The sequence below is a fragment of the Mesoplodon densirostris genome, chromosome 1, assembly GCF_025265405.1.
Source record: "Mesoplodon densirostris isolate mMesDen1 chromosome 1, mMesDen1 primary haplotype, whole genome shotgun sequence".
NCBI classification, from domain to species: Eukaryota; Metazoa; Chordata; class Mammalia; order Artiodactyla; family Ziphiidae; genus Mesoplodon; species Mesoplodon densirostris.
The window spans coordinates 226,897,893-226,910,967 of NC_082661.1; the positions used below are offsets into that span (position 1 = coordinate 226,897,893).

The 13,075-nt window shown below is 36.5% G+C and overlaps 1 protein-coding gene across 1 annotated transcript in view; it reads left to right on the plus strand.

Annotated features, from left to right (window-relative positions):
• The window catches only part of USP38 (ubiquitin specific peptidase 38), a 34,322-nt gene that overhangs the window by 1,306 nt on the left and 19,941 nt on the right, over nucleotides 1-13,075 (plus strand). The window contains exons 2-4 of the mRNA XM_060115739.1: nucleotides 1,423-1,558; nucleotides 7,184-7,313; nucleotides 9,253-9,354. Of these exons, the coding sequence (XP_059971722.1) occupies nucleotides 1,423-1,558; nucleotides 7,184-7,313; nucleotides 9,253-9,354 (368 nt within the window). The remainder of the gene's footprint in view (nucleotides 1-1,422; nucleotides 1,559-7,183; nucleotides 7,314-9,252; nucleotides 9,355-13,075) is intronic.

The window sequence follows — 13,075 nt, forward strand, 5'->3', positions numbered from 1 at the left end:
TAACACGTTCATCCAAATTCTTATCCACTGCCCTATTCAGGCAGTCACTTTGGACATTAAAAACCGGGCAGTGTTTCCAGTTTAGAGGTTGAGAACGTCGAGGTCTAAGACCTTTGGCAGCAAACAAGTTGCTTAACTACCGAGCTTCTGCTCAAGTTATGGAATGCTTTGAAGATGACAGCTACTATGTAAAAGCTTCTATTCATTAGTGATTAATGGCCGCATAATAATGTTTACCGTATCATTATTGTACTGTGAGTCTGTCGTCTTGCCGACATGAGTTTTTCCTTAGTTTCTGAATTTTTCCATTTTTTTAATTCATGGACTGTGTGCCATTTATTATTAGATTATCCTAGTTAACTGTGTCGTTGTTGAATATTGACATTTTATGTCTTCAGTAGTTTGTGAGAGTAGATACAGGTGGACGAGTGGAGGGAAAGAGTATGAAGACTTAAATAGGTGTTTTTGCGCTCCAGGTGTCAATAGCCCACGGATCGTGTCCTTAGAAATCCGGGAGGGATCAGGTGATACTTAGCAGGAAAATGCTTTCTCACCCGGGAATTTTACCTGTATGTTTGCATTCCTTGTTCGGACATGGAGCTTCCAGCTCTGTAAGTTGTGAAACAAAAGATCCAAAACTGTGTTCACTCCCTCTCTGCTTGGTACATTCGTTCTCTGGCTGTTGTTCGAAATTGAACTTGTGAAGGAGCTATCCTCCTTTTATGTTGAGAATAAGAAATAAGAGTAGAGTTTTAACAGGCTCCATGCTTTCCTGATGAATTAAGTACATTTATGAAAGAATTACCAACTATATACTTTCATTATCTGAGTTTTGGTTTATTTTTTAATTGTAATTTTTCATGTATTGCCTGTGTGGCTCTAACAGTTCGATTTCCCCAGAACTTTTTCAACTGTAGCAGTAAAGCTGCTCATCTTGGATTTGCTTAATTTTCATGTAGTTTAAGCAAAGTCCCCCCCCAAATTCATCTCAGTTTCTACTTCTTTAAGGGATTTAAATATTTTTCCTTAGAACAATGTGATGACTACTATAATTAATAGGGGTAAGTTACTTTGGAGGATCTAAAGTGGGAATTTAAAAGATACCTTGCATTTCTTTTCTGACTACTGCTTTACAAATGAATATTTTAGCACGACAATCACAGTATTAAAGAATGCAAGAAAATAAAGTAATTTACGGACTAAATATGGCCATAGTGAAGAATAGTTTTTATGTTGCAGTGCTGTCGAACTCCTACTCTTAATCTCTCGTTTCTGCAGTTTAACATTCCTTGTATGTTAGAGTCTACCCGTGAGATGGGGTGTAACAACTGCTTGGTGGAGGGGTGGTAAATTGTTGTTCTCTCGAAATACTTCCCTCGAACCTTCTTGCCATGTTCCTTTTTCTTTTCAATTAAAAAATAGATGCATCATTTGAACCTTCCGTGGCATTGGCAAGCCTTGTGCAGCACATTCCTCTTCAGATGATAACAGTTCTCATCAGGAGCCTTACTACAGATCCAAATGTGAAAGATGCAAGTATGACCCAAGCTCTTTGCAGGTACTTCTTCATAACACCGTAGATGGTAATTGTAGATTTGGGAGGAGGAGATATTTTGCTGTATTTTGTGGGTAATGAAAAACTTAGGGAAATGTTTAAAACTGAAATTGTGGAATCAAATATATAAAGACTCTCCAAATTAATTGAAATGAATTGTTTACTATAGGCTTGACAGGCATCCAGTAACTCACAAATCTGTTTCCAATTCAGCTTTTTTAAATTCCAAAAATATAGCACACATACACTTACTGTACAGTCAGGAATTGGTTGGATTATCAATATATTTTACTAATTTCTTTGCTCAGTATTGTTGCCTGCAACCTATTTCCTCCCTCTGGGATCTTTTTTTTTCTGGCTAAGTATATACTTTTCCTTAGTACATACTTTTACTTTCTCTTTCAACCAGGACTTCTGGGTAATACTTTCTTAGCCTTTGTTTGAAATGTGTTTTTTTTCTTGCTTATTCCCAAGTAGATGATTTGGCAAGATACAGGATTCTAATTTGATAGTCATTATCTCTTAGCATTTTGAAAATAATACTGCATTGTCTTCTGGCATCTATTGTTGCTGATGTGGAGTCTGCAGTCAATTTGATTATCGTTCCTTTGTGAGTAGTTAGGGTCTTCTGGTAATGTTTATGCTTTTCTCTTTATCTTGATGTTTTGCAGTTTTATTCTTATATTTCTAGGTGTAAACTTAGTGTTATTTTTACTTCTCAGAACTCTTATGCTTTTATTAATTCAATCATTCGTTCTTTCAACTATTCAAATCACACTTATTGGTCACTTACCATGAGTGCCAAGCAGTGTTAAAAACCTCATTGAACAAATGAGTAGAAATATCTATCCTAACAGGCTTCTAGCTGGGGAGGAAGGCAGGCAATATCAGTAACATATTTGAAGAGATTCATCCTGATCTCAGAGATGCTAAAATGTGGAAAGGTACAATAATTGGTGTTCTAGTTTAGATTGCAGGACTTTTCTTGCCTTAGTGGTACATAAACTAAGTTTTACATCCTAAAACTGATTTTGTTTTAGATTTCATTATGTATGGTAAGTAAAATAATTTCGTATGTTGGATAGTGATGAGCATTTTTGGAAAAAAGTAGATAGGAAAGCAAGAAAGCGTGGGGAATGGTTTGCAATTTTAAATAAGATAGATGAGGAAGCCCTCACTGAGAAGGTGACCATGAAGTAAAGATATGAAGGAAATGACGGTGCAGACCTTGTGGGGATCTAAGGGGAGGAGCATCAATACTGTCTTATAATTTACTGGTTTTTCCTTCAAAGGTACCATTTATAGAGATTATTCCAGTTATTGAATTTCTTTATTTCAATGACTGTATTTTTCTAACTGAGCTTTTTCTATCTTCCTGTTCTTGTTTCATATCTGTCTGGCTTTGTTTTATAATTTTTTTCTATTTTTTTTCCTGTGTGCACATATATGTGTGTATGCATAGCACATTTAAATAAAATATAAGGATTTATTTATTTATTTTGGCTGTGTCAGGTCTTAGTTGTGGTGCGTGGGCTTCTCTCTAGTGGTGTGTGGGCTTCTCTCTGGTTGTGGTATGTGGGGTTCCTCTTCTCTAGTTGTGGCACGTGGGCTCTGTAGTTGTGGCACACGGGCTTTCTAGTTGAGGCACATGAGCTCAGTAGTTGTGGTGTGCAGGCTTAGTTGCCCTGCGGCATGTGGGATCTTAGTTCAAGAAGAAGACAGGAACCCGCGTCCCCTGCATTGTAAGGCAGATTCTTTACCACTGGACCACCAGGGAAGTCCCCTAAAATGTAAGGATTTAGAACAGTGGTTTCTGTGTACCTGTTATAAATTACACTCATAAGGTAAACTTAAGTATTTATTTTGGGTTCTCAGAAAGCTACATGTGTACAATTCTCGCTCTCTAGCATTTAGTCTTTTTTTTTCTCTCTTTTTTTTCTTATAGTTGATTTATAATGTTCTGTATGGCACTCTTAATTTTTTAACCTCTTCAAAACAACCATAGTGTCCAATTTACGAATTTATTTTTAAGATATATTTGGAAATTAATTTTTACCTATGTTTCTGTGGAAAGTTGTGATTCAGTTTCTGTTGCATTTCCAATTTATCTGACATGATCCTGTTTAGCTTATAATATACCTGGAGTAATTATTCTTTATTGCAAATGTAATTGAAAAGAATAGTAATGTTTACTTTTATCACACTCCCACCTTCTACTCCCCCATACTCTATGCTTCCCTACACATAGCACTTGTCATGCTTTACTGTCATTTTCTGTAATCCAAAGAAATGCAAATGGAGATACTGTACAAGAACCAGATAGTAACATTAAAGTGTGAAATAGGCCGGGTTAACTGAAATAATAGGGAATGGGGTACACAAGCATTTTCTAAAAGAGAAAGCTGATCCTCAACTCCAGCTGTCTTATTATCACAGGGAAATTTGAGTTCAGTGTTGCTAATCTGATATTTCAAAAGGAGACTGAAATTCAGTTTTTATGTGGAGTTTTCTAATTTTTAAAACATTGGGACAAATAAAACTGAAGGCTGGATCTAGCCCTTAAGCTGCTGCCAACAATAAAGTGAAAATTGGCTTTATTCTCTACAAATTGATTAAATCTATTTTGTGGCCTTTCATAATATTGCCAATTTTAAGATTTTCAAGTTGCATGTACGTTTTTTTGGCTATAGAGAGAAATGGTTTCATTTATTCAACAAATTTGAGCTCCATTTTAATGCAGATCAAAGATTAAAGATTAAAAAACAAAACAACAAGATCGCTGTTCTTAAGCCCACAATCTAATGGAGGAAACAAGATTTATTACAAGTACAGCTAACTGTTCTTTAAATAGTAAGATATTAAACCAGCCTATCAGAGGTAAGTGTCCTTAAAATTCAAATTGTAACCAATACATGGTGGATAAGATTACTGTAACCATAAAAATAACTGATTCTATAGTGCCTTTGTCTGAGAGGATTTGAGCATATGTAAGTCCAATCAAATTGAAGCAAGACTAGAATATAATTAAAGTGTAGCCAAAGGTGTTGCATTATACGCCAGCAGAGCTTAGTTCAGATACCAGTACAACTACTTATTAATTGTGTGACTGTTGAAAATTTCCTAACTTTCGTTACCAGTTTGAGGGCAGAAACCATATTTTACCATTATATTCTTAGCACTTAACACAGTGCCTATTATATAATAGATACTCAAATATTTTTTGAATGAGTGGCTTCTAATTTGTGTTACTTCTGACTTGAAGTATCTTTAGGGTGGTTAGGAGATTGGGTACACATGGGATAAGATAAAGACTAGAGGCTTATGAGATGGGAAGCTAGACATGGAGAGGATGGAGGAAAAGGCTGATTGGGTGATTAGAGATAATGGAAAGCCGTGGCCAAGTGGAATTTTCTACTCTGCCCCCTCACTCTTTACTAGTACTCCCCTTAGACCTGAGCTAAAGGGAGTTCTGGCCTTGGGCCCTGTGTGCTAGGGAGCCCAACCTGGTTCTACTCCGGGACTTTGCTCCCCACTGTATGGAAGAGTCCCTACAGCCAAAGAGATGTGTTCACATATACTCCTTCTCTAAACCACATGTTTTTTTGTGTACATATTTACGCTAAAAAAATATATACAATATATACTCATATGTTTTCTTTTAAACAAACAAAAAACAGTTTTAAAAAGGTTTACCGGCATTTTTTTCTGTTTTAATTCAACAATATCTCAGATCTTTCTGTGTTAGATCCCTGTGGATAGATTCATATTCATCTATCTCATCGTTTAAAACTCAACATAATGTTTCATACTATCAATACCATAGTATATTTAGCCATTTCCTTATGATGGACATTTAGATAATTTGCATTTTTCCTGTATCATAAGTAGTGCTGCAGTGAATATACTCTTTGTACACAAATGCAAGTGTCTCTGCTTTCTACTTCACGTACTTAGAGTAGCCACAGACTTGTGAAAACCAGGCTAACAATAGTTGAGAGACGTGGAACAGCTGTTAGGGACTACTTTAATGACTTACAACCATCATTGTTGGCCAGAAAAACAAGAAGGGAGACAAAATGTGTGCAGGGAGCAGAGGGAACATACAGATAACTTGTAGGAAAATGAGTTTGAACTTTGGAGCCACTCTTAATGTCTGATGGAACATTTTAATCTTAAGAGCAAAAACCTTAATAAAGATAACACTCCAATGTTAATGTATTGATAGATAGTTTATAACATATCAATATGAAAGTCAGTCCTTTTGACATGTTAGTTGCTCTTTTGGTCACGTGTTTATGTACTTAGTATTTATATTTTACATTTTGTACAATCAAAGTATTTATTTATTGCCACATGTGTAAATATTTGGAAGAAAGACATTCACAGTATTTCCAGTGTATTAACTCATTTAACCTTCACATCGGTCCTGTAAAATTTATCCGTAATCTATAGATAAGGACCTGAGACACAAAGAAGTTAAATAACTTACATAAGTATTTAGGGTTCCCCAGCTAATAAATGGTGAATTGAGATTTTTAAACCATATCATTCTGACTTTAAAAACCTGGTTTGTTTTACTATTTTTTTTATTATATAGTCCTCCCAAATGGATTACTGGATCAAATAATATGAACATTTGGCCCAGTTGCTTTCCAAAAGAGTCATAGCAGTCTTTTTCATTGTGGTTGATGTTTAACATTAAGGATAGTCTCCATCATACCCCATATTACTTTATCTTTATTTCCATTAAACGGGATTGGTACTCAAAAAGAAAAACACTCATTATTACAAAATGAGGCCATTCCAGTATTTACACATTTGGTGCCCTTTTGTCTATTTGAAATTTCTTTTTGTTGTCTTTGTATGGTAAGATTTTGAAAGGGATGAAGAGACCTGTTTTACAATTCAAAATATAGTCTTTTTTAACACTGCATTTCATATTTAGACTGTAATCACCAGAAAGGACATATTTTGGTTCATATCCATATGTCTCAGTTCAGATAGCCATATTTTTGGTTTTTTAATATTTATTTATTTATTTATTGGCTGCATCTGGTCTTAGTTGCGGCACGCGGGCTCTTCATTGCAGCGCACGGGCTTCTCTCTAGTTGTGGTGCAGGCTCGGTAGCTGTGGCGTGTGGGCTCAGTAGTTGCAGCACTCGGGCTTAGTTGCCCCGCGGCATGTGGGATCTTAGCTCCCTAACCAGGGATTGAACCAGTGTCCCCGGCATTGAAAGATGGATTCTTAACCACTGTACCACCAGGAAAGTCCCAGATAGCCGTATTTTAACTGTTCTCCTTAGAGTAAATTTGCCTAATAAATTATTGATACCACTCACTATATAGCATGTTTAAAACTTTGCATTTATGCAAAATGATTGTTTATCAGAAATTCTTTTTATGCAAATATGTTATATAAGAAACTGTCAGCTTACAAGATTGGAAACTCCTTGAGTTCTAGCACCCATTGTAGTCATTTCTACATCTTGAATAGTACTTTTCACAAGCAAGCTCAGTTTACTTGAGTCACAAAGTGAGTGATTATCTAGTATAACTCCTGTTATTCCTAAATAAATAATGTTAAAGATATTTTCAAGGCTGATAGTTTTGTGTTCCTTCAATTTTCAGAATGATTGACTGGCTGTCCTGGCCGTTGGCTCAGCATGTAGACACATGGGTGATTGCACTCCTGAAAGGACTGGCAGCTGTCCAGAAGTTTACTATTTTGATAGATGTTACTTTACTGAAGATAGAACTGGTAAGTGGGAGTGTATAAATCTATTGGAATATATGGACCCATATAATAAGTTTTTTTATCTTTGGGTTGTCCCCTTTAAAGTGTCTAATTTTGAATATGGTCTTGTTTTTGGTTTTCTTTTGAATGGGCTTTAGAAATTTAAAATGCTACTTAAGATTAGGTAATTAAAACAATTTTGCTGTTTTCAAATATTTATTATGAAAACACATTCCTCCCGTTATCTCTTGAATCCCAGCTAATCAAACTTTTACCACCATTATTCTGTCAAAGCTATCTTTGACACCAGTGCTTTCCAGTGTTGCTTAACTCAGGAGTTATTTCTCAAGCCTTCTCTCGTTGACCTGTTAGTTATTTGACATAGTTGATCACTCCCTCTTGAAACACTTTCCTGCCTTAGTTTCCAGGACATTATACTCTCCTGATTTTTGTCCTAGTTCACTGGCTTCTCAGTCTCCTGTAGTGGATCTTTCTAACTTTGGAGTGCCTTAGAATCACATCTCTGGTTCACTTTCTTCTCAGTTCATACTTATAGCGACCCATGGCTTTAAATAATGTCTCTAAGTTAATGACTGCCAGGTTTATATTTCTAGTCCATTATTCTCCCATGAACTCCATATTCACTTATCCAACTTAGACAGTTGGATCTCAAGTTCAACTTATCCACAATCTAACCCCTGATTTTTCCCTCCCAGACCTGTTCTTCCCCATCTTAAATGACTGCTTCATCCTTCTACATGCACAGGCCTAAAACCTTGAAGCTATTCTTGTCTCTTTTCATTCTCTCTCAGCCCATATCTTAAAAATCCTGTTGACTGCACCTTTAAAATATATCCCGAATTCTACCACTTTTAACCAGCTACATCACTACCACCCTGGTCCAAAGTAATCATCACCCCTTGCTATATATATATATATATTTTTTTTTCTTTTTGCGGTACGCAGGCCTCTCACTGTTGTGGCCTCTCCCGTTGTGGAGCACAGGCTCCAGACGCGCAGGCTCAGCGGCCATGGCTCACGGGCTCAGCCGCTCCGCGGCATGTGGGATCTTCCCAGACCGGGGCACGAACCCGTGTCCCCTGCATCGGCAGATGGACTCTCAACCACTGCGCCACCAGGGAAGCCCACCCCTTGCTATATTGATTGCAGTAGCCTTGCAGCTCCTGCCCTTGGTCCTTTTCAGGTGTCACACAAGGTCCTACCTGATCTAGCCCACTGCTACTTCTCTCATCCGGTCTCCCACTATTATTGCCTCAGTCTCTGTGCTTTACTTACACTGCCCTAGTTGTTATAACTCTAGTCCACCAGGGTGGAGGCCTCAGGGCCTTTGCTCTGCTTATTACGCTCTTCTCCCAGTTATCTGTCAGACTTATTCTCATTCCTTTCAGTTTTTTGAAGTCAGGTATCACTTTCATCACGATGCATTTTTTAAATTCCATATATAAAATAGCAGATCTTTTTGCCACTCAGCACTCCCTGTTCAACATACCCTGCTTTCATAGCATTTCTCTCCCATGTTACTTTTTATTATCTCTACTCACCCTCTAGACAGTAAGCCCTGTAAGATCAGAGATTTCTTTTTTTAAAATCTACCATTGTATCTCCAGTACTTAGAATAGTGCCAAGCAGCAGTAGGTGGTCAATAAGTATCTGCTGAATGAATAAAGGACCAGGGAGCTATCACCTTGTAAACATGGTTTGACAGATTTTTATTTGATGAGGGAGTTTTCAGAGTTGGTTAGGTCATTTTATTCTCTTGATCTCTGTCATATTATTTCCCAACTTTCTCCCTTTCCCAGAATTTAATAGCATATGTTATGACAGAACTTCTCAGGAAAGGGGATGTTCACACAAATAATTTTTGGCCCTAGGAAAATAATCACTGACTGGATTAATTATTTCCCTACCAACTCTTAAAGTGGATGTCTTGTCTTTTCTGCAGGTTTTTAATCGGCTTTGGTTTCCTCTTGTGAGACCCGGTGCTCTCACAGTTCTTTCTCACATGCTGCTTAGTTTTCAGCATTCTCCAGAGGCGTTCCATTTGGTAAGTTATGACACAAGCTTTCTACACCGAAAAGACTTGTTTTAAAATTTCAATTTAATATTGAGTCACATTTGTATTTGTGAAAAGATTGTAGGTTGGTCCTAAATCTAACTATTTTCATGTGGCTTTATGATTCCTTTAAAATTGAGATTGTGAGATTTCCTTCCAAAGAATATGTTTTTAGAATGTTTTGGGTCTCACCAAAATTGCTCCACTTGCAATCACAACCAGCAATTGAAAGTTAAAAGTTACTCTTGTACATGAGAGATGTCACATGTCAGTGTCACTGTTGGTTGTGTGTTGCACAAGAAGCATGAAACCATAAGTCATTTTTATTTGCCCCAGAATTAGGGCTTTTCATTCTCTTTCAGCCCATATCCTACAAATTCTGTTGATTCCACCTTTAAAATATATCCAGAATCCTACCACTTTTAACCAGCTACATCACTGCTTTTGATTTGATTTGATTTTGATTATTTGATTATCAGTTATTGCAGGTGAAAAATGACAAAATGTTATTTGGGGAACCTGTCCATTTTTCTATCTAGGGGATCACAGGAAAGCAGTGGTGTATGTGGTTACTTGCTTCCTCCAAGGTCTGATCGTCAGTTTTACAGTACTAGAAACTCATTATCAACACACCCACAATGTTAAAAATCTTAGGAATACTGACCCACCACAAACGAATTCAAAGGAGACTGATAAAGTGCAGAATTTCAGTTGTTGATTGTCAGCTAGAAATGTAACTAGCCTCAGAGAATTATATACTCACATAGGCTACTTGGTGCCTCATTTCCAAAATCTTCAGGCTTAATAGAAGTAAACCTTACTAACAAGTAATTACATTATACATTATCTCTTAGGGTGAGTGATTTCTGCAGTTCATTGCCCTAATTGGTGAGCTTGATCATCAGTTAATAACCTTGTATCCATTACACAAACAAAACTCACACTTGAGCTAATACAGCAGCTATACTAGCAAAATCTTCCAAGGGAAAAAAAACAACTATTTTTCCCTGTCTTCAGGCATGATCATGTATAGGCCATTTGAGAAAAGGTTTATTTTCAGAATTTCTGGGAAGGAAATCATCCATTCTAATATTTATTGCTCTCCATACATTCCGTAATCTCTCTGAAAAGTCACTTTTGCTGTACTCTAAACCTGTTTCTTTGCTCAATTTTTTAAAAGATAGAAGATATCTCCTTACCTTGTATTGCTTATTTTTTCCCTGAAAAAAGTAACTGAAATGGCAAATGGTTGACTTTGAAATATTTGGCTACTGAAATAAGTAAATATTAAATCATTTATTTAAAGAACAGTTAGATCTAAAGTAGAAAATTGTGATCTGGCCTAGTAAAGTCTAAAAACAAAGACCTACTAACTCTACATTCTGTGTGTAGCCTGACCTGCTACTCAACTAAAATTAACTTGGGCATCTAGTAGTGGGTCATATAGTAGTTAAATCACCTATAACTCTAAATAACTAAGCGAAGGACTCAGGTTTAGGAGTTGCTAAGAATAAACAATAATCTGGAATCACCAGCATCATTATTCATTGTATTATACACTTAGAATATTTTAGAGCAAACTGAGATTGAAATTATAGTGTGTGTTATTATGGAGCAAGTTGCTTTTTGTATGCTTTTTATAAGTGGAAAAAATTTTTTAAACAAAAGAGAAAATATTAAAGCTTCTAATTAAATAAGTTATACACATTTTCTCAAATAGTAACTTAAGTTTAATGAGTATCACAATATCTGCAAATATTTAGATTTGCTCATTCAGAAAAAAAATCAACTTTCAGATATTTAGAAGGTAATAACCTGCTTGGATGTTTATCTATATGCTTGTGAAGAACTTAGTCTTATTTTTACGTCAGTGATCATTTTGACCACATAGGGTGTAGTAGTATACAATTACGTGTATTATCTGACTGCAGAGATCCAGTCTACACTAGGAAGATTGTACGCTAGCTTTTAGAAGATTTGGTATTTGTAAATTAAACAATCATTTAAAAATTTCTTTCCTCTTCTCTTCCATCTCTGTCTCTCCTGTCACCTCTGAGGAAACAATAATTTGGATTTCTGACTATTTTAGCAAGAGAGTATCTGATAGATATGGCTTTATGGAGCAAAATTGTAATTCAGATTTGCTTTGAAATGTAGAGATGATAGCAGTAGAGTGAACCATTAGGAACTGATAGTTTTATGGTCATATTAATACCTTTGTTGGAGGTAAGATTAAAGAAAGTGGTGCAAAAGCTAAAGTGTGATTTAAGTCCTCAAAGCATAAGAGTAAAACCAGAGACAGCAGAATGAGAATAGCAGTGTTAATTTAAGAATATGATTTTCTTTCTACAGGAAGGAAGGGAGTTGGTTGGGATATAACTATAATTGTCACTGCTGTTTGATGATAAGTCCATAGAGCTATAGCTTCACTTTTATCATGAGTTAGCAACCAAAAAAATGTTCTACACTGCTTTTTATTTGGTTCGTTTAGCTACTTTGAAAATAGTCTGAAGAAGGGCAAAGGTGGAAACAGGGAGACCAGTTGGGAGGTTTTGCATGAATTGAGGCAAGAGGCGATTGTCAGTTGAAATAAGAAAAGTTCTAGATGGTATATATGGTATATGCCATGACATGTTATATGTTATATGAAGTGATATACAGCATGCAGTGTCTTTCACTGGACAGTGGGACAGAGACTTTTTCTTTTACTTCATACAAGTTTGTATTGTTAGATTTTTTTTTTTTACAATAAGTGTATAATTCATTTACAACAAAATTAAACTTTTACAGAAAGATAATATAACAATATAGGAAGTTAGTGAAATTACCCGCAATCTCACTACACTACAATTTTTATGTTTTCCATCATGATGTTTTTTTCCCTATATATTTTAACAAGGTTGTATTTATATTTGTAATCTATATGCAGTTTTTGTATCCTTCTTTTAAAATTTAACATTACATAATAAATATTTTCCCATGTTGCTACACAGAAAAGTTCTACAAGTAGAAAATAAGAAGATGCTTTTTGCATGTGAACTGTAAATATGTAGTATCAGATTATATAATTAATGATTAGTTGAGACACGTATAGCACCGTACTAATGGAAAGAGCCATTACTGCAAAATAGAATTTATTTTATTCTGTTAATAACCTCTTAAATATGTGATTGGCTCTGTATTGACTTTTTTTTTTTAAATGAAATCCTTTATTTATTGATTTTTGCTGTGTTGGGTCTTCGTTTCTGTGCGAGGGCTTTCTCTAGTTGTGGCAAGCGGGGGCCACTCTTCATTGCGGTACGCGGGCCTCTCACTATCAGTCTCCAGACGCGCAGGCTCAGTAGTTGTGGCTCACGGGCCTAGTTGCTCCGCGGCATGTGGGATCCTCCCAGACCAGGGCTCGAACCCGTGTCCCCTGCATTAGCAGGCAAATCCTCAACCACTGCACCACCAGGGAAGCCCCAAATAAAACTAGAGCTTTTTTTTTTTTTTTTTGCGGTACGCAGGCCTCTCACTGTTGGGGCCCCTCCCGTTGTGGAGCGCAGGCTCAGTGGCCATGGCTCACGGGCCCAGCCGCTCCGCGGCATGAGGGATCTTCCCGGACCGGGACGTGAACCCGTGTCCCCTGCATCGGCAGGCAGACTCTCAACCACTGCGCCGCCAGGGAAGCCCCTGTATTGACTTTTTATTCTAATTTTATAATGAAAGGACA